Below are 26,881 nucleotides of genomic sequence, written 5' to 3' on the forward strand. Positions count from 1 at the left end.
CAGCCAGCGGGGGTTGCCAGGTCGGACGGAGCTGTCGCCTCCCGTCCTCCTGTTTCATCACTCATCTCCACAACTATTCTATCATAAATACAGTACGGAATAATGATAAGGATAGAATAAACGGTTCAATTTAGCTGTAACAAACTGCCCTAATGATCCCCAATCATCCCTATTGATCCCTAATCATCCCTAATCATCCCTCTCCGCCCAAAACAAGTAACGTGAGCTTAAAACCGCCCAACCTGGCAACCTCACGGCAGCTCAGAGTGGCCGACCAAATCCTTTCCCTGAGTTAACAGCAAAGCGTTTATATCGATCAACTAAGTCTGATGTTATATATGTTATGTTATATGTATGTTTTTAAACAGCTATTTGTTAACTGAGGAGTCATTGATTTTCTCCACTATGTGATATTTAACTATAGTTGTTTGGAGCGCGGTAGTTAGTTGTCCAACACTCAGCTGACGTTACTGTAGTTTACTGCTTCCTCCGTTACCTGGCAACGCTGGATGGTTACCTGGCAACGCTGGATGGAGATGGAGCAGCAACACCTGACCAACAGCAGCTAATAGTTAACTAGTTAACTAGTTAACTAGTTACTCGATAACTATTCGACTTGTCGAAATGTGTCAAAGACGAAATATGTCTGTAACAAACGTGAAGCTCAATCTGAACGACTGTCTGCCAAAAACATGTAAGGTACGTTATCTACGTCATATCCGGTAAGTTAGCTAAATATTAGTAGTTAAACTGGATGTAACATTAAAGGTCCCATATCAGCTCCTCTTCAGGTTCATAGTTGTATTCAGTGTTTCTACTAGAACATGTTCACATGCTGTCATGTTAAAAAACAACTTTATTTTCCTCATACTGTCTGTCTGAATATACCTGTATTCACCTGTCTGTCTGAATATACCTGTATTCACCTGTCTGTCTGAATATACCTGTATTCACCTGTCTGACTGAATATACCTGTATTCACCTGTCTGACTGAATATACCTGTATTCACCTGTCTGACTGAATATACCTGTATTCACCTGTCTGACTGAAAATACCTGTTTTCACCTGTCTGTCTGAAAATACCTGTATTCACCTGGCACTCTGAATATACCTGTATTCACCTGTCTGTCTGAATATACCTGTATTCACCTGTCTGTCTGAATATACCTGTATTCACCTGTCTGTCTGAATATACCTGTATTCACCTGTCTGTCTGAATATACCTGTATTCACCTGTCTGTCTGAATATACCTGTATTCACCTGTCTGTCTTAATATACCTGTATTCACCTGTCTGTCTGAATATACCTGTATTCACCTGTCTGTCTGAATATACCTGTATTCACCTGTCTGTCTTAATATACCTGTATTCACCTGGCACTCTGAATATACCTGTATTCACCTGTCTGTCTTAATATACCTGTATTCACCTGTCTGTCTGAATATACCTGTATTCACCTGTCTGTCTGAATATACCTGTATTCACCTGTCTGTCTTAATATACCTGTATTCACCTGTCTGTCTGAATATACCTGTATTCACCTGTCTGTCTTAATATACCTGTATTCACCTGTCTGACTGAAAATACCTGTTTTCACCTGTCTGTCTGAAAATACCTGTATTCACCTGGCACTCTGAATATACCTGTATTCACCTGTCTGTCTGAATATACCTGTATTCACCTGTCTGTCTGAATATACCTGTATTCACCTGTCTGTCTGAATATACCTGTATTCACCTGTCTGTCTGAATATACCTGTATTCACCTGTCTGTCTGAATATACCTGTATTCACCTGTCTGTCTTAATATACCTGTATTCACCTGTCTGTCTGAATATACCTGTATTCACCTGTCTGTCTGAATATACCTGTATTCACCTGTCTGTCTTAATATACCTGTATTCACCTGGCACTCTGAATATACCTGTATTCACCTGTCTGTCTTAATATACCTGTATTCACCTGTCTGTCTGAATATACCTGTATTCACCTGTCTGTCTGAATATACCTGTATTCACCTGTCTGTCTTAATATACCTGTATTCACCTGGCACTCTGAATATACCTGTATTCACCTGTCTGTCTTAATATACCTGTATTCACCTGTCTGTCTGAATATACCTGTATTCACCTGTCTGTCTGAATATACCTGTATTCACCTGTCTGTCTTAATATACCTGTATTCACCTGGCACTCTGAATATACCTGTATTCACCCTCTGTGTCTGAAACGCTCCGTTTATTTATGCATTTCGGAATTGTGACGAAATTGCAACAGAATTGCGTTGCTAGGTAACAGCTTGGGTCCATGTTTACTTCCTGTCAGCTGATGTTATTCACATCCACTGCAACAGGAAATAAACTGGGACACATTTAGAATGTTTACGTTTAAAACCGTGTAATGGTCTAAATATTGTATATTTGTGACATCACAAATGGACAGAAATCCTAACGGCTTGTTTCAAACGCAGAGTTTCTGAATACGGGCTGTGTGTATTTCCCTGTGGATTGAGCGTTTCAGTACTTTCACAGTATTTATATATAGAACTTAAACCTGCTTTATAATAAAAAAACATGAAAATCTCACTTTTTACAGCATGGGACCTTTAAGCTAGCTGCATGTGACGTTAACGTTACAGAGAACATTATCACCGCTTTATATTTATTATATTTATTAATATATTTATTTTTCCTGAACATGAACATTTTTTCTGTCTTTATTTCACCTTGTTTGACGACAGGCCTTATTGACGGCTTCATGCCTGTCACGTCCCAGCGACCCGATACAGTTCCTGAAGGACACTCTGAAGGCCCTCCAGAGACACGCTAACCTGCAGCATGTTGACTGGTAGGAACACGGTCTGGGTCTGGGTCTGGGTCTGGGTCTGGAGCTGGAGCTGGGTCTGGAGCTGGGTCTGGGTCTGGAGCTGGGTCTGGGTCTGGAGCTGGGTCTGGGTCTGGAGCTGGGTCTGGGTCTGGGTCTGGGTCTGGGTCTGGAGCTGGGTCTGGAGCTGGGTCTGAGTCTGGAGCTGTGTCTGGATCTGGGTCTGGGAGCACCTCCTCCTCCTCCTCTCTTGTGACTTTCCTCCAGACGGACACTTGGGGGCTCACTTGCTCATGTTTTGTTTTACTGCTTGGAGTGAAAGTCCTGGTCGGCTACCAGATGTTGACGAGTGAAGATTAAGAGTCCACGCCAAAGAAAATCTGATCTTTCCTCTTCAGTCAGTCTCCGACCTCACATTTAACTAAGAGGGAAAGTTTGTATAAAACAAACATCATGTTCTCCTCTGGTTACCTTTCCGACTATTGTCCATTTCCTCACATTAACTTATCTTTAAGTGCCCCTCTAAGTACATATGAGCAATAATAAAGTACTCTATGTGGATGTAAATAGATTTCTTTATGGCTTCATCATTATATTTATCCTCAAAGCAACACCCCTGGGGATCCCAAGCAGTTACTTACAATAACAGGCATAGACATTGTTCATAGAGAATAATATAATGTCAAGTGTCAACTTTGATTTTTGTTTAGAACTTTTCAAACTTAAATGAGTGGTAGTCATTACAGGTTATGCACATTTTAAAAGGGTTTAATCTTGTGAATCTATATCACTAATTAGACAAACTTCTTTCACTAATTTTGTTCAACTTTATTCTTTTTTTGAGGCACAAGTTTGTTGCCGATGCACAGCAGCGCCCTGCAGACACCGTCTATATGGACCCAGACTATATGGACCAAGACTACACCATGGTACAGTATAGTTCAGTAGTTCACACACCATCAGACGTTACGTTGAGTCCCACATTTCTCAGAAAAATGATTCAGACTCAGATTAAATTGCTGTGAGTGTTTTTATAATTATCCCTGTTCTGTTTTCCTCTCTAGACGTCCTTCTGTCTGTACGAGAGGGCCTACTGCTGTTACAGGGGAAATCTAACAAGGATTTGCTTCAGGTAGGTCTACAGGATCACAGTCAAGATCAACACACGAGGGTTTGATTAGTTAGTCGAGGAATCTTGAGGGGAAAGTAAGAAAAGGGCCATCAGACATCCGGTCTGCTCCATCACCAGTCAGTCAGCCGACAGGCACCGAGTGAAGCTTTAGCTAAACAACACTGATGTTAGAAGACAGAGTTTTCTTAACCATCACCCTAAATAGAGTTCTGAGAAATGTCAAATTGCAAAGCATGATTGAGACTCGTCATTCGTGAATATGACTAAAGAAAGGAACATTTTTAATGAGCATATGACAATCAAGACAAGGAGGTAAAAAGCTTTACTATATTTCATGCCTTCACTAGTCAGAGCAGAGCGGACGTGTGTACAACTACAGAAACTTGATTTCCCTCCCAGTTGAAGATGTCAACAGATCCTGATGAAAACAAAAAGAAATTAAAGACTTTCAACTTCAGTTGTCAGTTGCGAGTATTCGTATTCACAATATGAATACTTACCCATATTTACTGAGGACTTGATGTCAGCGGTTTCACCTACATTTAAGATGGCAAAGAAAACAACAAGTGTGACGTAAATAGTCTTCTAGATTTTTGGTATTTATATATTTGCCTCTAATGCGATCCTACATCTTTAAACAGACTTATTTACCTCCAAGTGTAATTGACTTTTTGGTTCTTTCTGAAATGTCAGGCCATCTTTGAATCAATAACATTTTATTTAGGATCCCAATGAGATAAATTAAGAACTGCTTGAGAAAGTTTGAGATGTAAGAAATGTTTCAGTTATAATTATTCTAATTAATCAAAAGCACAACAGTTCTAATTATTCTAATTAATCATAAGCACAACAGTTATATTCACAAGCAAAATATCTGAAAGTGTTTTCGTACCATTTTTGTCTCACTTGAAAAGTTTTGATTCTCCTTCACTGCACTTCAAGTCTCTTTACATGGTGGGGTACAGCGTTGTGGTATTCATCCAGCTGGTATGGTGCATAACAGGTCTTTGATAGAGATACTTTGCTCCTTTTGTAGCCGTTCCTGGACTTCACAACATATGCGTTTACAGATGGTGGGGACATGTTGGGGCCCGTTTGAGGAGGAAGCCTTTCTGTGTTGCCACCATTCTTCCAAAAGACGCCACGTAGAGTCGGAGCAGAACCTTTGGATGCAGACGGCGGTTCAGGAGGCCGGTAAATGCCTCGTCTTAGTGGGGTAGAAAATGAGCCAAGGGGCTTTCTGGCACCACGTATATCAGAGATTATGTTCTTCATTCCAAAATTCTTTGACATGACTTCATTGCCAGCTAATCTTGAAAAGTCTCTCTCTGATGCTGAGGTTGGATTTAAGTTAGTTAGGGAGTTGAAATTCACATCACCATCTCCGACCTGAGAGGAGATCCCACTCTGTGTTGAATCTAAGCCACTAGAAACGGGAATCAGGGTATCATCGGCCATCTGTTTTGATCCCCGAGTGGCAGAGATCAGATTCTGCTCGGAGAGGTCTGATTTCTCCTCGTCTTCGTCCCGGGCCATCGGGGTAGAAGGACGACTAATACTGTCCGTCTGGTCTCAGAGATAGCCATCATGTCTGCTGGAGCCGGGAGGAGAGCTGGAAGGGTTCACAGTAAACATTGTGTGTAATCTGACCGGCTGCTTTCTGTTGAAAACTTGATTGTGAGCATCATGTGGGCTGCTTGTTTGAACTCCCACATGACCACTATGACTCTGTGGTGAAGGATCATCAGAGCTGGAAGACAGAGGATCAGCAGATACAGGCAGGTGGGTGGTAGGAGGGGAGTTTATACCCTTTGATTCCTCGCCAACAGTGGGTTGATATGCCTGAAATGATTGGGCTGGTCTTTCCCTATACGCGTTGGTGGATAATCTGGGATGTAGTGTTGACCTGTCTTTCCTGTGAGGTGTATATGTTGGTTGTTGGATGTTCTCAGAGTTCAGACGGGTTATATCGGATGTCTTACTTGAATAGTAGCTGAAGTCTTGAGATGGGCTGTTTGGAGGGTTGACGGGGGATGCAGTCACGTGGCCACTGAAAGACAAATCCCCTCCAAAGAATGAGCCAGAGGGAGTTTGTTCAGGGACCGTGAAGCCTGTTGACTGAACATGTTTAGTGTGCACGTGAGGAGAACTTATGAAAACATCAGTGTTTTCCCCAGAAAGGCCACCACTGTCAAAACTTCCATAATTCCTTGAAAGCTGCTCTGTGGCTGCTAAATGACGGCGTGGGTAGAGAGCGGAGCCCGGGCCTGAGTCGGAGTCTTGGCCGTCATTAGCTCTTGTAGAGAGGAGACCTGCAGTGGAGTCGACAGCATCGGGGACAGAGAGGCTTTCACTTGGCATTTGGTAGTTGGCGTCCTGTTCACTTTGTTCAAACGCTGCATTCATAGCTTCACTCCAGACTTCAGCTTCACTGGCGTCATCATGGGCAGAGCCTTCTTTTGCAGAATTAGACCTGTAGCTCGTGTCACGCTCCCCCTTCACATTTCGAGCATTAGAAGCCATCTCATGTTCCGTAGTTTCCCGTGCTGTTTGAAAATGTCTACTCAAGTCACTTCCTGGCATTAAGAAGGATCTCTTCATTGTTTCTATAAACCGTTTGACATCTCTGATTGTTGGGAAACTGGTGCCCTCCATAGTTTGCTCTTTGTTGTGCTCCTTCACTAAAAGGCCGAAGGGATGTTGAGAACCAGATCCTTCACGCTCATATTTCAGCACAAGGGGAGCGGGGGGGACATCATGTTCTAAGTCTGGTTTGCTTTGTCCCATCTCTTCATGGCTAGTAACAGAGCTAGCATCCTCACTGTTGTCATGATAGACTGGTTCTCTCTGAAGGGAAACAAAGCGTCGGGGTTTCATCTCATCTCTCGGACTAACAGAGTCGTGGTTTGTGTTTAAAGCTGCTCCAGAATGAAACTGGTCTGATGTTTGTGGACCAAACACGCCTGCATGGCTGCTGAATTCATCCCCATTGAGAGAGTAGCCATAACCTGTCAGGGAATAAACAGACGTTGCATTTAGTCCATACGGTTGAGCATGGTTGAACATGGTCAGGAATAATACAGAACATCTCACCTCTTTGAGGAAGAACACAAACACAGGTCCATAACAGCAGAGTGAGAAGCCAAGAAACTCTGAAAGACAATAAAGTAAGAAAAAAAGAAGTAATACAGGTCAAATTTAGAGAAAAATAGACATTTGCATTTTATTTACCCAGATGGAAGAAGAGCCATGGCAGTGAGTTCAACCAGCGCGCCCACGTTCAGCAGCAGACGGTTGATTTAAATGACCAGCCTGGATAACAATCAGTCATGCTCCATCCTGTCTTTCTCCTGAAGGTTTGAGGGTGAGGAATGATGGAAACAGGACATGGAAGGAAACCTCTCATGTTCTGCTTACACTGATTGCAATTAGGTGATTGTGGACTGCTGGTCCTGTGTGAAAATCAACCCAGTTGGACAAACACAGGTGGAGCATTTATTCAAAGGGCTGCGTGGCAACGGCTCAAATATCACTCACATCACATCACATCTGGAAGATGATGCTTTTAAAACATCTGTTAATAATAATATGTTTATGTATAAAACACCTTTCAGGAGCAGACGTCACAAAGTGCTTCACAACAAAAGACAAAATGCAAAGTAAAAGATAGAACACCAGACATGAGACGCAGATATCTAAAAACATAGAAGACACTGAAAAAGACACAGTTGGCTTCCTCTTCATGTCCTTTTGTGAATCCACGACGTGTCTTTAATATATACAGTATATGTATATTGTAGATGACTGATAGAAAAACAAAATCAAATAACATTTCACGCAAAAAGTTAAAGGGCCTGTTAATAAGAATCAGAAATGTCTTGTTAACAGCTTCACCTGTGTCCGTTAAGTCAACTAAAGTCAGCGTCCTGTTGCTGGCGCTTGTGCTCGCTCTACATAGACATGAAGGAGCATCGCTCAACACAGTGAGGAGACACACGTCAGCTAAAAGCACAATATCACTCTATATTTCAGCTGCTTGGCAGTAATGTTAGCTGACCAGACCAAGGTCTCTCCATGAATCAATGCTGATCCTAGTGTTGGCTTTTCCCGCCTCAGCCTCCCGACCGCGGCCGGAGGGAACGGGGGAGACGCCGGAGTTTTGGTCGGAGACGATAACGTTTCTCTCTGCGGAGCCCCGTCACTTCACAAGACACGGGAAACCTCTGTTGGTCTGGAGGAGCTGCAGCAGTTATTTCTGCACAAACGTCCACTGAACATTCACTAGATATTCTCAGAGCTAAACTAACTCTTCTGCAGTGTGGAGTGAGCAGCATGCACGGGAGAGGTGGAGAGAGAGAGAGAGAAGGAGCGTGGTGTGTGAGTGAAGGCAGGCAGAGGAGCAGAGGAGCAGAGGAGCAGAGTACAGCAGAGACTCCGGTCCTGGAGACCAAAGCTACGGTCTCCCCCGCGTCCTCCGACCGCGGCCAACACTGTTTAACAGCTTCACTAGATACAACCAAGAGGTTTTGGTGCTTCACTGGAGTTTGTGTTGGAGTCTGAGTCTGAACAGCGGAGACACACGCGAGACCATGAGACACCGACCAGCAATGATTTATACGTGGAAGAAGTTACAAACAGTCCCTTTAAGGCCTCTGAAAATAATCCACAAAAATATGAATTAAACATTGATAACACCGAGAGAGAGTGACTGAGCAGACATTTGACCCCTGTGAATGAAACTCCTGAATGTTTCCTCTGGATCAGTGTCAACAACACTGTCTGTTGTTGGTACAACATCATTGACCTTCTGTCCAGTCAGTCACTGTCCTGTCTTCAGCTTCAGTTGAGATCATCATCAGAAAAAGCTCATTTGAGATGAACCGATATTATTTCAGTGTCACTGACTCCTGTCCTGTTGAGTTCCTGTTGAGTTCCTGCAGGTTTCTGACAGCCTGCCTGCCTGCGTACCTCTCCACTGAATTAATGATGAGCTGTGTTTGCTGTTGGGGACAGGAAGTGGAAGAGGTTCATTACGCAGCGTAAGAGACGTACCAGAGAGCTGGCTCTGATGATGGACGTGGCAAAGACGCATTATGAGAGGAAATGCCGGCAGGTTGCACTCAGCAGATGGTCCAACTGGGTCAAACTACACAAGGAGACGCAGGCCGGTAGGTGCTTCTGTGAATGAAAATGTGAGCATGAGGAGATTTGACTGATTTTAACAAGCTGTGACTCTCAGAGAAAACGAGCAGTGTGGTTGAGAAATGTGTCCCAACTGAATGTCTTTCCTGACCATCATGTCTTCCCCACTGTGGACGCCCACTCTAGTGACTCATTCTCTCCTCTGCACTTTTCACTCGGAGGCTTGACTCGACTTTTATGAGCTAAATTTGTCTGATTCAGTACAATCCAACTTCGTGATCATAATATTATTGCCATAATTTAGCCCACATGTTTTCCTCTGCTAAAAAAAGATGCGTAAATCTAAATACTTGTGCTGTTTTAAAAGTGATGAACTTTTGAAACAAGATTTTAATTTCTTTCCTACTTAGATGCCAGGAAGAACCAGGCTCGCCGCCTGAAGCGTATCATAGCTGCATGGCATAATGTTGCAACGGACACAAAGAGGAGCAAAGAGTACCTCAAGGTGACCGTTGATTTGGAATTATTTAGTTTTAAAGGGACTGTTTGTAAGTTTTTACACGTATAAACCTACCGGATAGGTTTCCCATGCACGCTCGCATATGCGCGCTCGCGTGTAGCTATGCTGTTCAGACTCAGACTCCAACACAAACTACATGGAAGCACCAAAACCACAAAGTTATATCCAGTGAAGCCCGTCTTGCAAAACAGTGTCAACTCTTCCTGCTCCAGCCCCCGACCAAGGCCAGAAGACACGGGGAGACCGTAGCTTTGGTCTCCAGGGCCTGAGTCTGCTGTACTCTACTCCGCTGCCTGCCTTCACTCACACACCGGGCACGTTCTCGCGCTCCACTCTCACGTGCATGCGCGCACACTCCACACTACAGAAGAGTTAGTTTAGCTCTGAGAATATCTAGTGAATGTTCAGTGGACGTTTGTGCAGAAATAACTGCTGCAGCTCCTCCAGACCAACAGAGGTTTCCCGTGTCTTGTGAAGTGACGGGGCTCCGCAGAGAGAAACGTTATCGTCTCCGACCAAAACTCCGGCGTCTCCCCCGTTCCCTCCGGCCGTGGTCGGGAGGCTGAGGCGGGAAAAGCCAACACTAGGATCAGCATTGATTCATGGAGAGACCTTGGTCTGGTCAGCTACCATTACTGCCAAGCAGCTGAAATATAGAGTGATATTGTGCTTTTAGCTGACGTGTGTCTCCTCACTGTGTTGAGCGATGCTCCTTCATGTCTATGTAGAGCGAGCACAAGCGCCAGCAACAGGACGCTGACTTTAGTTGACTCCACAGGTCTCGCTCTTAACAAGACATTTCTGATTCTTACAAACAGTCCCTTTAATAAAATGAATTCTACACGTTTTCTACATTTCTTGATTTGTATGTGAATTTGGCAGAGGATGGAGATGGGGTCTGTAGAAGTCAACAACAAAGTCGACCAGAAGAAGGAAGGAAGTTACGGCGTCTCTGATCTCCCCAGCAGCCTCTCTCATGAGGTAGTTCCTCTCACGGCGTTCAGACGTCACTCAGAGAGACCACAGCTCTGATTTAAAGCTGCAGCAGCTTCACGTCTCTCAGCAGCCAGTGATGTCATCACATCTGTTACATAAGACTTAAAGTGGACTCCACCGTAAACAAGCCTCCAGTCTTTCTGAGGCCAGCTGATTAATGCCAGTTGAAGCTCATTATGGTCTGGCACACTTATCAGCCATTACCACAGAAAGGCTTGTGTTTACGGGAGAAGTCCATCATCTGTTGCTGTTGGGTTTCTGCATATCATTAATAATATTTTTGTGGGTTTTATATAATTATACTTGTACTTTCATACCAGTGGCTCTATAGTTTATGAAATATGTGAAAAACTCCAGTAAACATCTCTTTGCCGCTGCGATCTCTTCCCGCTCAGAGCTCCTGTTTGTTTTGGATGGAGATTCTCTGGAGTGCAGTTTTGGCTTTGTTTGCTCTGGTTGTTTCTGTCCAACACTTCTCCCCCCCCGATAAATAGTGCTTCAACATGACTATGTTTGGAGAAAGAAAGAGACTGCTTGTACACTTACATCACACTGCCTGGCAAAATGGCAGAAGTGGCAGTGAATCCTGCTGGTTCTGATCCGGGTGCTTTCCCGTCCCCCTGACATTACTGACAGCTTTGTGTTATCAGTTATTGGTGAAATAAATAGAAAGAAAATTCATATGTTTACACCTGATTCCAAATGATCAGATATGTCATATGATTGTTTGTTTTCTGCAGATCTTTAAGTATTTGGATACTGCCGACTGGCTAAACTGTGCCACGGTGTGTTCATCATGGAAAGCTCTCATCCAGTCAGGCTCAATGTGGAGTCAGGTCTGTACCGGGACATTTAACTCACAGTGGTGTTTAAAGTTATCCCTGAAACACGAGTATAAATGTTCCCTAATGTGTGTCCCTGTTAGATCAACTTCTCTGCGGAGAAAGACCGGATAACAGACAGCACAGTGAAGCAGACTCTGCACAACTACCGCCCATATGTGATCCATCTCAACATGCGCGGCTGCACGTTTCTGAGATGGCCCGGCGTGAAATCTATCAGTGAGTATTTATTGTGTTGCCAGATTTTCACTAAGTCACAAAGTGTTTCATGTGAAATACCCACGTTTCATCAAGGTGTTCATTGACCTATACAGATACTAATAATTAGTCCAAACAGTCAATAAGTTGATAACTCTTATATTTTAATTAAAAAGACAAACATAAAAGCAACACTGAAAAATATAGTTTCTCCATCTGATGCAGACAGTTTTATGATATTGAAAGGAAAAGAAAGAAGGGAAACAAAGTCTAAAGGCAAAGTTTAGGTGAAGTGTTCAGTTGAGTCAGGACAGCCTGATGATCTGGTATTTCTGCGGTGCTCTCAGGTGACTCGGCTCCAGCTCCTCCTCCAGCTCTCCCTGCACTTCCATCGCCGTGTTCCATAGTTCAGGGTCCGTCTGGTCCTGATCCGTTCGGCCGTACTGTCGGTCCTTTGGACACGCTCTGTTGTAGGAACGCACGTACTCCGCTACGCTCTCCCCAGTATGTTCAGGAGGGGAGCGACACAGCAGGCCAGAGTACCTCACCCCCGGGTGCAGACGAAGCCAGTACACCAGGTAGTGGATGCTGGAATACATGCAATCAGTTTTTAATAATTATTTGAATTTATCTAAAGAAAATGATTGCACACATTTGAGCTGAATAACTCACCTATAGTCACAGACCCAGGGGTTTCCTCCCAGCTTTAGCTGTGACAGGAAGTAAAGGTCTTCAAGAACCCCATGCTGGACAGAATGCAGGCTGTTGTTGGACACGTCCAGCTCACGGAGGTGCAGCAGCCCAGACAGGGAGGCTGGGAGAGAGAACACAAAGAGACGAGCATCGTATCCAGTTACTGCTCGCTTCTCTCAGTATGCTTATATTTATATTCACTAGTGGTAGACCGATTAATCACGACGATTAGTTTCATTTGTTGTGCTCACAAGTATTTATGAATTATGGTATTTCACTGAGCCAACACCAGGGAACATTTATTAAACCTTTATTTATTTATTGTTTTGTCTCTCAGAGAGAAGGAGATGCTGCTATCTGCTGTTAAAGGCACTAAAACTCTGGGCTTTTTACAATGTTTTGTTTTTTGATTACCGGTGGACATATACAGAATATATAGTTGATTTATTCTTTTTAAATTTAAAATAAGTGCAATGCAGACAATAACAGTGTTAAATACATGTTCATTTAAGTTCAGCAATTTTGTGTCTTATTTGTTATTATTATTAAATTGTTGTATTTTTATCAGATGCAAAACAACAACAAAAACAACAACAATAAATCATCATTACATATCGTCCATCGGCCGCCCTGCTCTCTAGATATCGGTCGACCACAAATTGAGACGGACCTGCTGCTGTTTACCGAGATGAATCAAAGCCAGCGGTGCAGTCAGACTCTGAGAGGAATGTGCAGGCTAAAGTTCAGTTTGTGTCTGAATCACTTCAGCAGAGTGATCACATTATGACCCTCTCAGCTTCCCTCACTATAAATACACACAACACTGTTTACACAGAGACGGCAGAAGGCCGGCTGTCTCTGAAACAGAAGTCAGCAGCGGTTGTATGATGCGTTGGTCTTCCACATGTTCTCCATCACCTAAAGGAAAACTCTGCTTGTGTAGGTTTTCATCCTGGATGTTACAGGAGATATTAATATTTACTGATTATGATTAATAGGTAGGCAGTGATAATAATAATAATAATAATAATAATAATAATAGCACACATACCTGTGTCAAAGCGCTCCATGTTGTTGTGACTGATGTTCAGGGTTCGGAGGCTCCTCGCTCCCTGGAAGTCTCTGGCTTTGAGATGACGGATTGAATTATGGGACAGATCGATATGAACAACATCCTCTGGAACACCTGTTGGCACCTCAGTGAGACCTAAACACAGAGGGGGGAGGGGTGGGTTACTCAAGTACAGTTCATTATTTTACCTCTGACAACAAATATAACTGGGGCATAACTAGGGATGCACCGATACCGCTACCAGTATCGGGTATCGGGTCCGATACTGTGCTCATGTACTCGTACTCGGAAAACAGCACCGATACCACTTTACAGCAGACGTTAACCTCTCGTCACCATCTTTCGGGTCCTATCGCTCGCGCTCCACCTCCCCGACGGTGCGGGCGAGAGGTACGGGCCGGTGGTGTGCCCGACCCCGCTGGGCCGAGATCCCACCTCAGCCGGCGCCGGCCCTCACTTTCATTGCGCCACGGGGTTTTGCTTGCACCCTCTGACTCACGCGTGCGTTAGACTCCTTGGTCCGTGTTTCAAGACGGGTCGGGTGGGTTACCGACATCGCCGCAGACCGCTGGCGCCTTTTACGTGGGCCGAGCCCCGCCCTGGGGGCACGACGCGGTTGGGGCGCACTGACAGTCCGCCCCGGTGACACTTTGGCCATCACTCGTATCACTATTTGCATGATTTTTCCACTATTGAGTTTCCACTCTTAGTCCTGCACATTTATGCTCTGCATCTATCCAGGATCTGCTCTGCCTCTATCCATGAACTGCTCTGCCTCTATCCAGGATCTGCTCTGCCTCTATCCGTGATCTGCTCTGCCTCTATCCGTGATCTGCTCTGCCTCTATTCGTGATCTGCTCTGACTCTATTCGTGATCTGCTCTGCCTCTATCCATGATCTGCTCTGCCTCTATCCATGATCTGCTTTGCCTCTATCCGTGATCTGCTCTGCCTCTATCCGTGATCTGCTCTGCCTCTATTCGTGATCTGCTCTGCCTCTATCCATGATCTGCTCTGCCTCTATGCATGATCTGCTCTTCCTCTATGCATGATCTGCTCTGCCTCTATCTATGATCTGCTCTGCATCTATCCATGATCTGCCCTGCCTCTATCCATGATCTGCTCTGCCTCTATCCATGATCTGCTCTGCCTCTATCCATGATCTGCTCTGCCTCTATCTATGATCTGCTCTGCCTCTATGCATGATCTGCTCTGCCTCTATCCGTGATCTGCTCTGCCTCTATGCATGATCTGCTCTGCCTCTATGCATGATCTGCTCTGCCTCTATCTGTGATCCTGCCAGTGCAGTGCAGATAGTTGTAACACATTATTTGATTTACTCTATTCTCAGGTCAATTTCATTTGTTTAGTTCAACAGTTGTTCATAAGGTGACAAATAACTATAAAGTAGAATCAGTCACAGGTTGAGAAAGCAAGCAACATAATGTTGAACAGAAAACTACCAGATGTTTGCCAAACCAGATGTGTCTCTTTGCCAGTTCTGTGTCTGGCCCTGAAAACCCTTTGAGTAACGGTCATTCCATTCATGCTACAGTAATAGTTAATCATGAACATACGAGCTCTATGACATGAAGCGTCAACCTCTCCGCTGCATAACCAACATGTGCTGAGTTTCTGAAACCACAGCGAGGCTCAGAGGAAGGTTCAATCAATCAAAGTGATTTAGGAAGAGCTGATAGTTGGAAGGGCAAAAGTTGAAAAGTTTTTATTTTAGAAACAAGTCTTGTTTTTCTCTCGATGTCAGACGGAAACTGGAAGAAGCAACGTTCTTGCCTGTTCTTGACTACGGTGATCTGCTTTACATGAATGCATCAGTCCGTTGTCTCCATATGTTGGATTCTGTATATCTATATACATATACTATATTCAGGTTGGTTACCAGCTGTAGAGCCCTCACTCATCACTGGATACTGTACTCCAAAGTAAACTGGCCTGCTCTGTCAATACGTGGGCTTAGCCATTGGTATGTTGTTATCTATAAGGCCCTTCTGGTTCGGCTCCACTGCTATTCATCTGTCTTTCTAACCAGTCACTCTAAATGAAGTTAAACTCCAGGACCTCGTCACAGTAAATGAATTTAAAGGCATGGTGAAATCTATAGAAACGGACTCTATCCATAATGTGCTTGTTTTGATTGAAATAGGATGATTTGGCTTCCCTGCACTCTTTTGGTGCGGCACCTTTCAGCTGATCTATTGTTGTTTTAAGTTGTGTGTATGAAACTGTTGGTACTGCTGCCGTTCTGGGCCAGGTCGCTCTTGAAAAAGAGATTTTAATCTCAATGGGTCTAAAGCTGGTTAAATAAAGGTTAATAAATAAATGATAGTGAACTCGCCTCGGCTGCTGCAGTCCATCCGTATCTGGGGGAAGAGGTAGGTATGGCAGGTTGTGGTGGCGTCTGGTTTGGTGCGTATTGGAATGGGCTCTAGGGTGTTTGTGGGGTTCGTTTGGTCGCCCTGTGGGCCGCCGGTCGGGTCCTTACAGAGTAACTCGGGGTCGATCCTCTTCAACTTCATGCCTTTCAGCCTGGTGGGCTCTGCACACCTAGAGGAGGAAGCACCGTTAAGTCACGTTGAAGTCAGATGTGATATCTGGAGGCTGAACCACATGTACACCTGAGGAATCAGAGCAATAGATCTCACTATGTCAAACTGGTTTAGTAGAATCCCTCACCTGGCATGGTTTCCTAGATTACGGTTGCTCGGGACCTGAAGGGTGTGTACGAGACTGTCCATCGGGCAGAGACAACTCCAGGGATTATCGTACAGACGTAGGTGGCGGAGGTTTGGCATGGGGATGAGGGCCTCCTCGCTGAGTGTTCCCAGGCGGTTGTGCTGCAGCAGCAGCGTTTTAAGGCGTGTCAAGCCCTGGAAGGCCCCCTCCTCAACTAAAGAGATCTGATTCTGCTGCAAGTCCAGACTGGTTAAACTCTCAAATCCTAAGAAGGCCTCATCACGAAGGACTTTGATTCGGTTGCGGGCCAGAAGGAGGTGCTTTGGTTGTTTGGACCAGGTCTGTGGTTTGGGGACGGAGGCGAGGCGTCGCTCCTGACAGTCGACAAAGACGTCTCCAGATTCTGTCAACTCTGAGCAGTCAGGAGCCACGAGCCTGGAGGGGCCCGATCTGCTGTGACGCCCAACACCTCGCACCCTGACAGAGTTAATAATCAACACACGGTCATTAGAGGAGGTTCAGAATGGATTGAACAAATGATTACCCAAGAGTGGATTCATACCTGTCCCGTGTGAGTTTGTGTCTGGCTCCTCTGAGGCCTCGGCCCTTCCCCGCTCGCTTCATCTCGGAGGACGGGATCAGGAGGAGGAGCAGGGAGGCTACGAGGAGAGAGGAGCTCACACGCATCCTGAGCCCTGCAGGGATTGTCTTTTCAGTAAGAAGAGCTGGAGAAAAGCAGGATTTTGTAATGAAAGTCTTACGAAAACAGATTTCAAAAAAGAAGCAATGGGTCAAAGGTGAACAGTGTTATTGTTGATGAGACGCAGCTGCTGCTGCTCGCCCTGAGGAAGAAATGAGAGGTAGAACGTTATGTAAGACATGAGAGTCCAGGAATGTATATACAACTTTGACAGAAGGCAGAATGCTATGACTCTTCATGTTGTTCCTTGCATATATTACTTTATTATGTCACAACTTGTATATAATAATTATAGTAAAGTCTTCTCTAAAACGTCGTAGTTTGACCAGACATTTCTCTGCTCTTTGTGTTTTCTCAGGTGAATGCAAAAATCTCCAGGACCTCAATCTGTCGGAGTGTTTTAATGTTACAGTAAGTAAAACATTAAGATGATGGCAAAACAACTAAATCTACAAAAATAACTATTTTCTAAACTTATATTGATAAAGCCCTGTCTTTTATTAATCTATTAAAATATCCATTGAAAATCTAATTTTTTACATAAAACTGAAAATTTCATGAAAACCAAGTAGTTCAGCATTATTGATTGTGATATTACACTGTGCCGTGCACTATTATCAGGTGATGTTACACTGTGCCGTGCACTATTAACCAGTGATATTACACTGTGCCGTGCACTATTAACCGGTGATATTACACTGTGCCGTGCACTATTAACAGGTGATGTTACACTGTGCCGTGCACTATTAACAGGTGATATTACGCTGTGCCGTGCACTATTAAGAGGTGATTATTAACAGGTGCCTCGCTGAGAGAACTGAAGGTAACATTAATATCTCTGCTCTTCAACAGGACGGGATGGTTCAGAGGATTGTGGAGGGCTGTCCCTGCCTGCTCTACTTGAACCTTTCTTGCACACTTATAACAAACAGCACTCTCAGAGAACTGTCCAGGTAAACCTCCAGTTACAGTAAAACCACCACGTCACTAGATGTGTGTGTTTTAGTTCCCGGTATGATATGAGTCTCCTTTCTGGCCTCCTGCCTCTTTGTTTCCCAGAATTATCTTCACCCCTGTTCATCCAATGAGCTGCCGGCTTGTATTTCATGCCTGAGAGCAGCTCGGTCGGTGCCAACTAAATGATTTAGATAAACAGATGTGGCACTCATAACACACCGTCTAGACCTGCTGATTACATGATGATAGATTTGCAGTCATTATCTCTCTCCATCATGGGTAGTAGTATTATTATAGAAGTATTTATGCAGAATGTTTTGGACATATTTCACATTTTACCAGCCAAGAATTTGAAGATATCTTCTTTTAATTTAAATGTGATGTTGTTATTATTGATGATGACTTTCATGCAGAGTTAGTATTCAGATTTACACTTTTGTTCAAAAACATCAACAAAACGATAATCTATAATCTATAATATACTATAATCTACAGAAGCTGAAACACGAACAGGTTGTCCTCCATTCGGTGTATAAACTAATCTGAACTATTGGTTTCAAACAGGAACTGTCTCAACCTTCTCTACCTGAGTCTGGCCTACTGCTACAGAATCACAGATAAAGGGTTTCTGTACCTGACCACAGGGAAGGGCTGCCACAATCTCCTCCACCTCGACGTGTCCGGCTGCACTCAGGTCAGTTGGTATGCTCCTCTCAGTTTGGTATGAAGTCACTCCACTCAGCTCCAACGGTAGACGAGACGGAGCTCTTTGCCTTTTGAAAGTTCAGTGATCGGTCCACCTGGGATAGATCCAGTCCCTCCTCTGTGTCTCCACGTGTCTCCACTTGTTCCCGGCTGTACTCTGGCGACTGCTCTCCTTAGGCGCTCCGAGCGAGTCAACAAATAGCTGCAGGAGAGGGAGAGTAGAAGGTATCTGTGGCCAAGAGGAGGGTTGGGTCTTTATACAGCTCTGGCCCACCCACTCACCATGTGCACACTCCATAACATAACACACATGCACCGCAACATAAAACGCTCTTCTCCTCTGGGAATGTGCATTAGTTTGGTTCCAGATGTTTCACTTTATGGGGCCCTGAAAATGTGAGCAGCAAAGAGAAGTGCATCCAGGAGAAGGATTCAGATTCCAACACACACATATTTTCCTCTCTCTCCTCCCAGATGACTGTAAACGGGTTCAAATACATTTCTGCCGGATGCCCTTCTCTCAATGAAATCGTGATCAATGACATGCCCACGCTGTCAGACAGCTGTGTCTTGGTAAGTTTATTCATTTCAAACACATCACAGGTTGTTTTTATAATATGTTTATTGGGTTTTCTTATTTTCACAAACACAACAATAAGAATGAAAAAAACACAACAAACAAACAAACAAACAAACAAACACTGGTACAGCTCAGATCAAAACGCATACAGTATATAGGAGGTCATAGGAAATAGTCCATAGTGCAGGAAGTCACAGGATATATGAGTTCACGTTCAGGAGACTCCTTGTGAGATAATGGAGGAGAGATCAGGTCCAATAGAATTCAGATAGGGCTGCCAGATATTGTAGAACTGATATGATTTGGCATGTAGAATATTTGTAAGATATTCCAAAGAGACCATCTCAAATATGACTTTATGCCAGCCTTGGACAGAGGGTTTCTCATCACTAACCCGTTGTAGTAATAGATTTCTTCTAGCAGCAAATGTAAGAATGTTATATAACGTTTTGTTGGCTGCAGTAGTTATATTTGTACTTGGGATCCCCAAATCAAAGACATTGGATTCATTTCTGGTTTAATATGTGGGTCCAGGTCCCGGCTCTGGAATGATCAACAAAGTCTGAAAATAAGGAATAAATTACAAAAGAATTTGCTTTGTCAACTGGTGTCCAGACCCCCTTAACCCCCGGCAGCAGTGGGAAGTGTTGAGTCTCATTCTTTTCTATCAGGCGCTGATTGCCAGATGTCACTGTCTGTCTGCCATCTCTCTGCTGGATGCTCCTCATCTTTCCGACGTCGCCTTAAAAGCCATCGCTGAAGGAGCCAAACTGAAGAGTTTTAGGACCGAGGGTGAGATCAGCGTGCATTCTGCAACATTCATTTCCATAAACACATGAAAATATAGAAGTAATTCTGTTCCAGTTATTCTGTCTGTTCTCCACCCCCATGTGCTCTTTAGGTAACAACCGACTGACAGACGTCAGCTGGAAGGCTCTGTGCAGCAGCTCACCGGGCCTCACCAGACTCCACGCTGCAGAATGCTCCAGAATGACCAACATCAGCCTCAAATCTGTGGCCAACCTCAATAACCTGCATCACCTGGACATCTCACTCTGTGACAGGTGTGTGTGTGTGTGTGTGTTTTAGATTCTGTTTTAGATTCTGTATAACATAACGGGTTAACTGTTGTGTTTCAGGGTGAGTGATGCTGGGATCCAGTATCTGACTGATGGTTCCTCATCCACCAAACTGAGAGAGCTGAATGTCAGTTATTGCAGTCGCATCACGGACATATCTGTCAGGAGGATTTCACAGCGGTATGTTAGTATGACTTCACACACAGCTCATTGGGGTTTGTTAAATAGTCTCACGCAGCAGCTTTTTTTAATGTCATTTATCAGGTTGTGTAAACTGGACCATCTCGACGTGAGTTACTGTGAGAGACTGACTGACTTGAGTCTGGAGTGGCTGAGTGGCAGCTACATCCACTCGCTGGACATCAGCGGTTGCAACATCCAGGATCAGGTATTGTTTCATAACCTCACAAATTCCTGGAAAACCAATCTAACTGGCCCCGGCGGTGAATAGTTTTCATATTCTTATTTTTAGGGGCTGGTGGCCCTGGAGGGAACTCGCTTGAAGAAGTTAGTTGTTGCCGAGTGTGTCCACATCACAGATTTTGGCATGGAGGTACAAATCTAGCTAGAAGTTCAACACATGCCCAGATTTTTATAGAACAGTTTACAATTTTTTGTGGGTCTTAAGTTTATTTCCTTTTCCAGCTGTCAGGAAATGAACGTACCCAAACTGTTTCCTAGAAAAGAAATTCCAAAAAAAGTCAATCATGTTCACAGTTGCTGTGTCACTTACTGACTACGAACAGATGTGAACAGAGGATGGATCGTACTGTACGTCTTCTTGTAGACATGGTTCCTCTCCTCGTTCATTTGCTCATCAGTTCACATTTCATCATTTCATCATCTCAACATCTCTCTCTCTCGTCTCTTCTGTTCCTCGTGAGGACAGAAGCTGTGCAAGAACGCCAGAGATCTGGAACATGTTGATGTGTCTCACTGTGTAGCTCTGTCAGACCTGTCCATCAGAGCCATCTCATTCTTCTGCAGTGGTCTAGTCGCACTGCAGATGTCAGGCTGTCCCAAGGTACACACACACACACACACACACACACACACACACACACACACACACGCACACACACAAACACACATATATATACAGACACTTCTCTAAAGCCTTTAAACAGTTCAGTTCAATTCAGTTCAAGACCTTTATTTGTCCCCGAGGGGCAGTTGGTGTTGCCGCAGTAGCAACAACAACAACAACTCATCATATTAGACAATCTACACATACTGAACATCCCTGCATACTAAAACACTGGAAAAAAGGTGAAACCTTGAAGTACCAAAAATGTTTGCTGCTGATTTTGTATCACTCTTGTTAATGAGTTTTTCTGTTTGAGGTTGAGGGATGCATTCCAGCAAATAACGTTCATTCCATGCCAAATGTTTTCTATTTTCTTCCGTCCTGCCTCAGATGACCGACATGGCGGTGCAGTATCTGACCAGTGGAGCTCAGTACCTGCGAGAACTCGATGTGAGCAGTTGTGTTCTTCTCACAGATCGCAGTCTCCCATACTTAGAGAGGATCTGTCCTCCGCTCCGCTCCATCAAGATGCTCTGCTGCAGCGGCATCTCCAGGTAAGACAGCGTTCAGAAGAGTGAAAGTCTGAGTACTGCACGACAGCTTTGAATGACTAGAGAGCGTTTGTTCCCGTAGGGCGGCCGCCTTAAAGCTCCAGCCACGTGTGGAGCACTGGGAGCACAACAACGAAGACCCTCAGCGCTGGTCTGCACGGCGCAGGCGAACTAGTGTATCCGATCACAAGACCCATCAAGAATGATGAGACCTGGGAGGAGGGTGAACGGCACTCAGTGATGACGAGAGCAGCAAGTACAGAGAGGATTTAAACAGATGTCAATAAGTGATGATATTGTAAAAATAGAGCCCTACGTAACCATGGCAACCATCGTTTTGGGACATTATTTCAAAACCTATTAAGAGCATCTTCAACAAACCACTTTACATGATGCATCACAATAATGAATCACATGGTTAAAAAGCCCAAATCACTGTTTAATAATCAGATGAAGACTCGGCTGTCTGGATAGAGACACGCAGCAGCAGCAGCGTTTATACCTTATATTTCATCAGCTCGTCAGAATCTCCTGCTTTTCTGTTCGGAGGTTGAAGCAGTAAATCAGTTTTTGCTTCTACATTAAGTGTTACACATTGCCTTTAACCCCACGAGGATCCATCACCATCACTAGAAGGTGTGTACTACTCATTATTTAGAGGGAGACAACAACGACACATCACTGTGTGGATGCAAAAGTTCTTCAGGCATCTCTAGGACTGAAACATGACCATCATTGGTGTCTATTTATTAAGAAATGTTATACTTTTATATTCATGGAAGTGCTAAATGTGAGATTGGGAGCGTTTCTGTTGCCTCCACACGGCTCTCAACATGGCGACAGCTGAGCCATGGGCTCGTAGCTAACGGTGCTAGGGATGTCCATAATTAACCGTTTAACCGTTAACCGACATTAAGCGGTTTAACCGATTAACGCTATCGGTTAAAACGGTTAAAAGAAATGTTAATAATGAACTAAAAAGCTGAGCAGCTCAGAGGAGCGGCTCGTCTCTTTAAGGAGAAAAGCTGGTCCACCTTAACAGTCCACCTTAAGAGACAGAGCCGGAGTTGCAGGATACAGGAAGTCGGCTCCGGTCTCTCCGGCTCTCTTGAGCGGAGCGGAGGAGTTGTAGTTTAGTAGCATTTATTCACCAACAAATAAACTGTCCACACACTGATACACCTACGATCACAGCTAGAACGCCACCAACAACCTCACACTCACCACCAACACACACACGGTCTGTTGGACACTCACTAAAGTTACGCAGACTACGTGTGGCGGCGACGGCGAGCACGAAGCCTCCGGCAACGCTAGAGCTGCTAATGTAGCACAAACACACACGGTCTGTTGTGATGAACATCATATTTGTTTATTTATGCTCTTTAAATTAAAAAAGCTGTAATCTTTTATTCTACAATCTTGGTTCATCCTTCGTTATTATAAGTCTTTGTAATCGCTTCACTTGGTGTTATTTTTTTCTGAAGTTTTGATGTGTGGATTTGTTTTACGCTGGACATAACTTGTTGATACTAGAAGCGTAACCAGGGAGACGAACTCTCTGCTTCACGCTCCAGTGACATGAAGCTCATCAATGGAAACCAGTTCACATCTCATTATGATGGTGATGATATGAAGCTCTCTATGGGGGAAAGAGGATTGAGGAAAATGTGTTGTAAGTTATTAATACTTAGTGCTTAGATTAAAACGTCTTAGTTATTAGCTTTCATTAATTAGAGACAGATCTATACAGTCGAATTCAGACATTTTGTAATTTGTAACTATGAGTGAATTTAAAGGGACTGTTTGTAACTTCTTCCAGGAATAAATCATTGCTGGTCGGTGTCTCATGGTGGCTCTCGTGTGTTTACGCTGTTCAGACTCAGACTCCAACACAAACTCCAGTGAAGCACCAAAACCTCTTGGTTGTATCTAGTGAAGCTGTTAAACAGTGTTGGCCGCGGTCGGAGGACGCGGAGGAGACCGTAGCTTTGGTCTCCAGGACCGGAGTCTCTGCTCCTCTGCTCCTCTGCCTGCCTTCACTCACACACCACGCTCCTTCTCTCTCTCTCTCTCTCTCCACCTCTCACGTGCATGCTGCTCACTCCACACTGCAGAAGAGTTAGTTTAGCTCTGAGAATATCTAGTGAATGTTCAGTGGACGTTTGTGCAGAAATAACTGCTGCAGCTCCTCCAGACCAACAGAGGTTTCCCGTGTCTTGTGAAGTGACGGGGCTCCGCAGAGAGAAACGTTATCGTCTCCCACCAAAACTCCGGCGTCTCCCCCGTTCCCTCCGGCCGCGGTCGGGAGGCTGAGGCGGGAAAAGCCAACACTAGGATCAGCATTGATTCATGGAGAGACCTTGGTCTGGTCAGCTAACATTACTGCCAAGCAGCTGAAATATAGAGTGATATTGTGCTTTTAGCTGACGTGTGTCTCCTCACTGTGTTGAGCGATGCTCCTTCATGTCTATGTAGAGCGAGCACAAGCGCCAGCAACAGGACGCTGACTTTAGTTGACTTAACGGACACAGGTGAAGCTGTTAACAAGACATTTAGGATTCTTACTAACAGTCCCTTTAAGATGAAGTTCCCTGAACTCGTCTCTTGATAAGAAAACGCTTTTGTCATTTGGATACTTACATTTTTTATAGTATTTACATAATGTACCAATAAGAGGACATTCAACCTCTGGCAATATTTCACATCACAAGTAAACGTACAAAAAATACGAGCAAGCAAACAGTTTGTCATTAACATTCAAACCTACTGAGAGTTCAGCACAAAGCATCACTGGTGTGCAGTTTCATAGAACAGTATGCTTTCAAGACGCCGTGTGTGTACAGTGATTATCTGTTAAATACTATAGATGATACATCATGTCCTTATTGAAAGGTCAGTATTTGCTGAGCACATCTCCTGAGTCTGAGGTGAAGGTACATCCAGTCTTGAGGAGCAGCAGTAAACATCTGGCTCTGTTGGCGTGAAGCTCGTAACTCAGCTGCCCAGTTTCAGGGATTCAAACCAGCTTTGTGTCTTCAGTCTGACGGAGTTTGTGTCTGCCTGAGCTTTAATCCAGCGGTCCACTGGGGACTCTGCGTTTATATAACCTGAGAGAGAAACAGAGCGTATGGAGAAGAAACAGAGAGTTCTGTGTTGATGTACTTGTTGCAGGGTTTAGTTCAGTAACTGTGCCGTGGAGTGTGATGTGAGGAGGAATAAGGGCTCACCAGTAACTGTGGTTTTGCCTTCAGTTGTGTTGTTTTCTACTCCATGCAGAACAACCTCTGGGCTGATCTTCACCGACGTACCACAGAGCTCCATCCCAGCTCTCAACGAGGAGGGGACACGCACACACACCGCTCCTACGGACAGAGGAGAACGAGGGATAGACAAAGAAGAAGAATAGCAGTCAACAGGAAGGAAACTGTGTGAAGGAGCTGTGTTCGTGTTCTCGCAGTAAGTCGGACTGGTTTCTGGTGGGGGTTGGCCTCCGCCAGGGCTGCGCTTTGTCACCAATCCTGTTGGTGATATTCATGGACAGGATATCGAGGCGTAGTCAGGGGGGGGGGGTTTGCAGTTCGATGTGCTGAGGATCTCATCGCTGCTTTTTGCAGATGATGTGGTCCTGATGGCATCATCGGTCCATGACCTCCAGCACTCACTGGATCGGTTAGCAGCCGGGATGAGGATCAGAACCTCTAAATCTGAGGCCATGGTTCTCAGCAGGAAACCGGTGGATCGCCTACTCCGGGTAGGGAATGAGTCCTTACCCCAAGTGAAGGAGTTCAAGTACCTCGGGGTCTTGTTGGCGAGTGAGGGGACGATAGAACGTGGAAGGTGTTCCAGACACGACCAGCTGGGAGGAGGATCGGAGCAGCGGGGGGGGGGGGGGGACGGTATCGCATTCGCTTTACTGCACTGTTGTGATGAAAAGAGAGTTGAGCCGGAAGGCAAAGCTCTGGATCTACCGGTCAGTCTTTGTTCCTACTCTCACCTCTGGTCATGAGGGCTGGGTCATGACCCAAAGGACTAGATCGCGGGTACAAGCGGCCGAAATGGGTTTCCTCAGGAGGGTGGCTGGCGTCTCCCTTAGAGATAGGGTGAGAAGCTCAGTCCTCCGTGAGGGACTCGGAGTAGAGCCGCTGCTCCTTTGCGTTGAAAGGAGCCAGCTGAGGTGGTTCGGGCATCTAGTTAGGATGCCCCCTGGGTGCCTCCCTATGGAGGTGTTCCAGGCACGACCAGCTGGGAGGAGACCATGGGGAAGACCCAGGACTAGGTGTAGAGATTATATCTCCCCACTGGCCTGGGAACGCCTCGGGATCCCCCAGTCAGAGCTGGTTAATGTGGCCCGGGAAAGGGAAGTTTGGGGTGCCCTGCTGGAGCTGTTGCCCCCGCGACCCGACCCGGGTAAGAGGTTGAAGATGAGTGAGTGAGATGAGTGAGGAAGGAAACTGTGATTCATACGGTGAATATTCTTCTCATACTGTGTGTTTACCTTCCTGACTGTGGAGTTCAGCGCTGCCACCGTCTCCCACGTAGACATCAATGCCTCCGCTGTGAGAGGAGACCTTCAGGGAACTGTTGGATCCATCTGCAGAAGCAAAGCCAGCTCAGGTGTTTTTACAGACACGGATAGATGTCGTACGTAGTTCATTGTACTGACACAGGGTCAGCTTGCTCACCAATAACTGTATCTCCAGACACGTTCTTCACAGTGGCGTTACCTTTTAATAAACAAAAGCACAAAGTCAGTTTTAAAGGTCCCATATCATAAAAAAAGTGAGATTTTCATGTTTTTTTATTATAAAGCCGGTTTAAGTCCTAAATAAATACTGTGAAAGCATTGAAACGCTCAATCCACAGAGAAATACACACACAGCCCGTATTCAGAAACTGTGCGTATGAAACATGCCGTCAGGATTTCTGTCCATTTGTGATGTCACAAATATACAATATATATTTAGACCATTACACGGTTTTAAACGTAAACATTCTAAATGTGTCCCAGTTTATTTCCTGTTGCAGTGGATGTAAATAACATCAGCTGACAGGAAGTAAACATGGACCCAAGCTGTTGCCTAGCAACGCAATTCCGTTGAAATGCACTAAAACGGAGCGTTTCAGACAGAGAGTGAATACAGGTATATTCAGACATACAGGATGAGGAAA

The 26,881-nt window shown here is 44.7% G+C and overlaps 4 protein-coding genes and 1 long non-coding RNA gene across 7 annotated transcripts in view; 2 read left to right on the forward strand and 3 right to left on the reverse strand.

The window, feature by feature from the left end:
* Positions 1 to 518: 518 nt before the first annotated feature.
* fbxl13 (F-box and leucine-rich repeat protein 13) lies at positions 519 to 22,823 on the forward strand. Its single transcript, XM_074634204.1, is given in 22 exon segments — positions 519 to 699; positions 2,740 to 2,846; positions 3,667 to 3,751; positions 3,887 to 3,954; positions 8,968 to 9,122; positions 9,507 to 9,601; positions 10,499 to 10,597; positions 11,353 to 11,448; positions 11,538 to 11,673; positions 17,169 to 17,221; positions 17,663 to 17,763; positions 18,332 to 18,461; positions 18,947 to 19,045; positions 19,724 to 19,844; positions 19,954 to 20,116; positions 20,192 to 20,311; positions 20,396 to 20,519; positions 20,604 to 20,684; positions 21,021 to 21,155; positions 21,549 to 21,712; positions 21,792 to 21,863; positions 21,865 to 22,823. Coding segments are annotated over 22 exon segments (2,397 nt in total). The 5' UTR covers positions 519 to 624; the 3' UTR covers positions 21,983 to 22,823.
* Positions 4,213 to 5,856, reverse strand: LOC141767024 (uncharacterized). The gene is made up of 3 exons (XR_012593739.1): positions 4,847 to 5,856; positions 4,455 to 4,490; positions 4,213 to 4,372 (listed from the first exon to the last, which is right to left on the reverse strand). It is a non-coding gene; the product is annotated as an uncharacterized LOC141767024 (long non-coding RNA).
* Positions 11,796 to 18,721, reverse strand: LOC141766985 (leucine-rich repeat-containing protein 17-like). The gene is made up of 7 exons (XM_074634238.1): positions 18,402 to 18,721; positions 16,673 to 16,835; positions 16,111 to 16,587; positions 15,773 to 15,981; positions 13,397 to 13,552; positions 12,325 to 12,466; positions 11,796 to 12,240 (listed from the first exon to the last, which is right to left on the reverse strand). Exons 2-7 carry the CDS (start codon positions 16,795 to 16,797, stop codon positions 11,958 to 11,960), a joined length of 1,392 nt encoding a protein of 463 aa, XP_074490339.1. The 5' UTR covers positions 16,798 to 16,835; positions 18,402 to 18,721; the 3' UTR covers positions 11,796 to 11,957.
* Positions 22,824 to 23,828: 1,005 nt separating the features above from the next.
* The window catches only part of rad52 (RAD52 homolog, DNA repair protein), a 120,500-nt gene continuing 117,447 nt past the window's right edge, over positions 23,829 to 26,881 (forward strand). Inside the window, exon 1 of the mRNA XM_074634249.1 lies at positions 23,829 to 24,243. The gene's annotated coding sequence lies outside the window, so the exon portion shown is untranslated. The remainder of the gene's footprint in view (positions 24,244 to 26,881) is intronic.
* fam185a (family with sequence similarity 185 member A) overlaps positions 24,332 to 26,881 on the reverse strand; it is an 8,280-nt gene continuing 5,730 nt past the window's right edge. For all 3 annotated transcript variants that reach the window (XM_074634260.1, XM_074634258.1, XM_074634259.1), the window contains exons 6-9: positions 26,395 to 26,436; positions 26,208 to 26,303; positions 24,940 to 25,074; positions 24,332 to 24,819 (exon numbers count right to left, since the gene is read on the reverse strand). In XM_074634260.1, coding sequence (XP_074490361.1) covers positions 24,707 to 24,819; positions 24,940 to 25,074; positions 26,208 to 26,303; positions 26,395 to 26,436 — 386 coding nt within the window. In that variant the 3' untranslated portion in view covers positions 24,332 to 24,706. The remainder of the gene's footprint in view (positions 24,820 to 24,939; positions 25,075 to 26,207; positions 26,304 to 26,394; positions 26,437 to 26,881) is intronic.

This window comes from Sebastes fasciatus, chromosome 4, assembly GCF_043250625.1.
Source record: "Sebastes fasciatus isolate fSebFas1 chromosome 4, fSebFas1.pri, whole genome shotgun sequence".
Taxonomy (NCBI): Eukaryota; Metazoa; Chordata; class Actinopteri; order Perciformes; family Sebastidae; genus Sebastes; species Sebastes fasciatus.

Coding starts and splice junctions, on each gene's coding strand:
- LOC141766985 (XM_074634238.1), bottom strand. CDS start 16,797: ATGCGTGTGAGCTCCTCTCTCCTCGTAGCCTCCCTGCTCCTCCTCCTG. Junction 16,588..16,672: donor CACAAACTCACACGGGACAG/GTATGAATCCAC, acceptor TAACTCTGTCAG/GGTGCGAGGTGTTGGGCGTC. Junction 15,982..16,110: donor AATCTAGGAAACCATGCCAG/GTGAGGGATTCT, acceptor TTCCTCCTCTAG/GTGTGCAGAGCCCACCAGGC.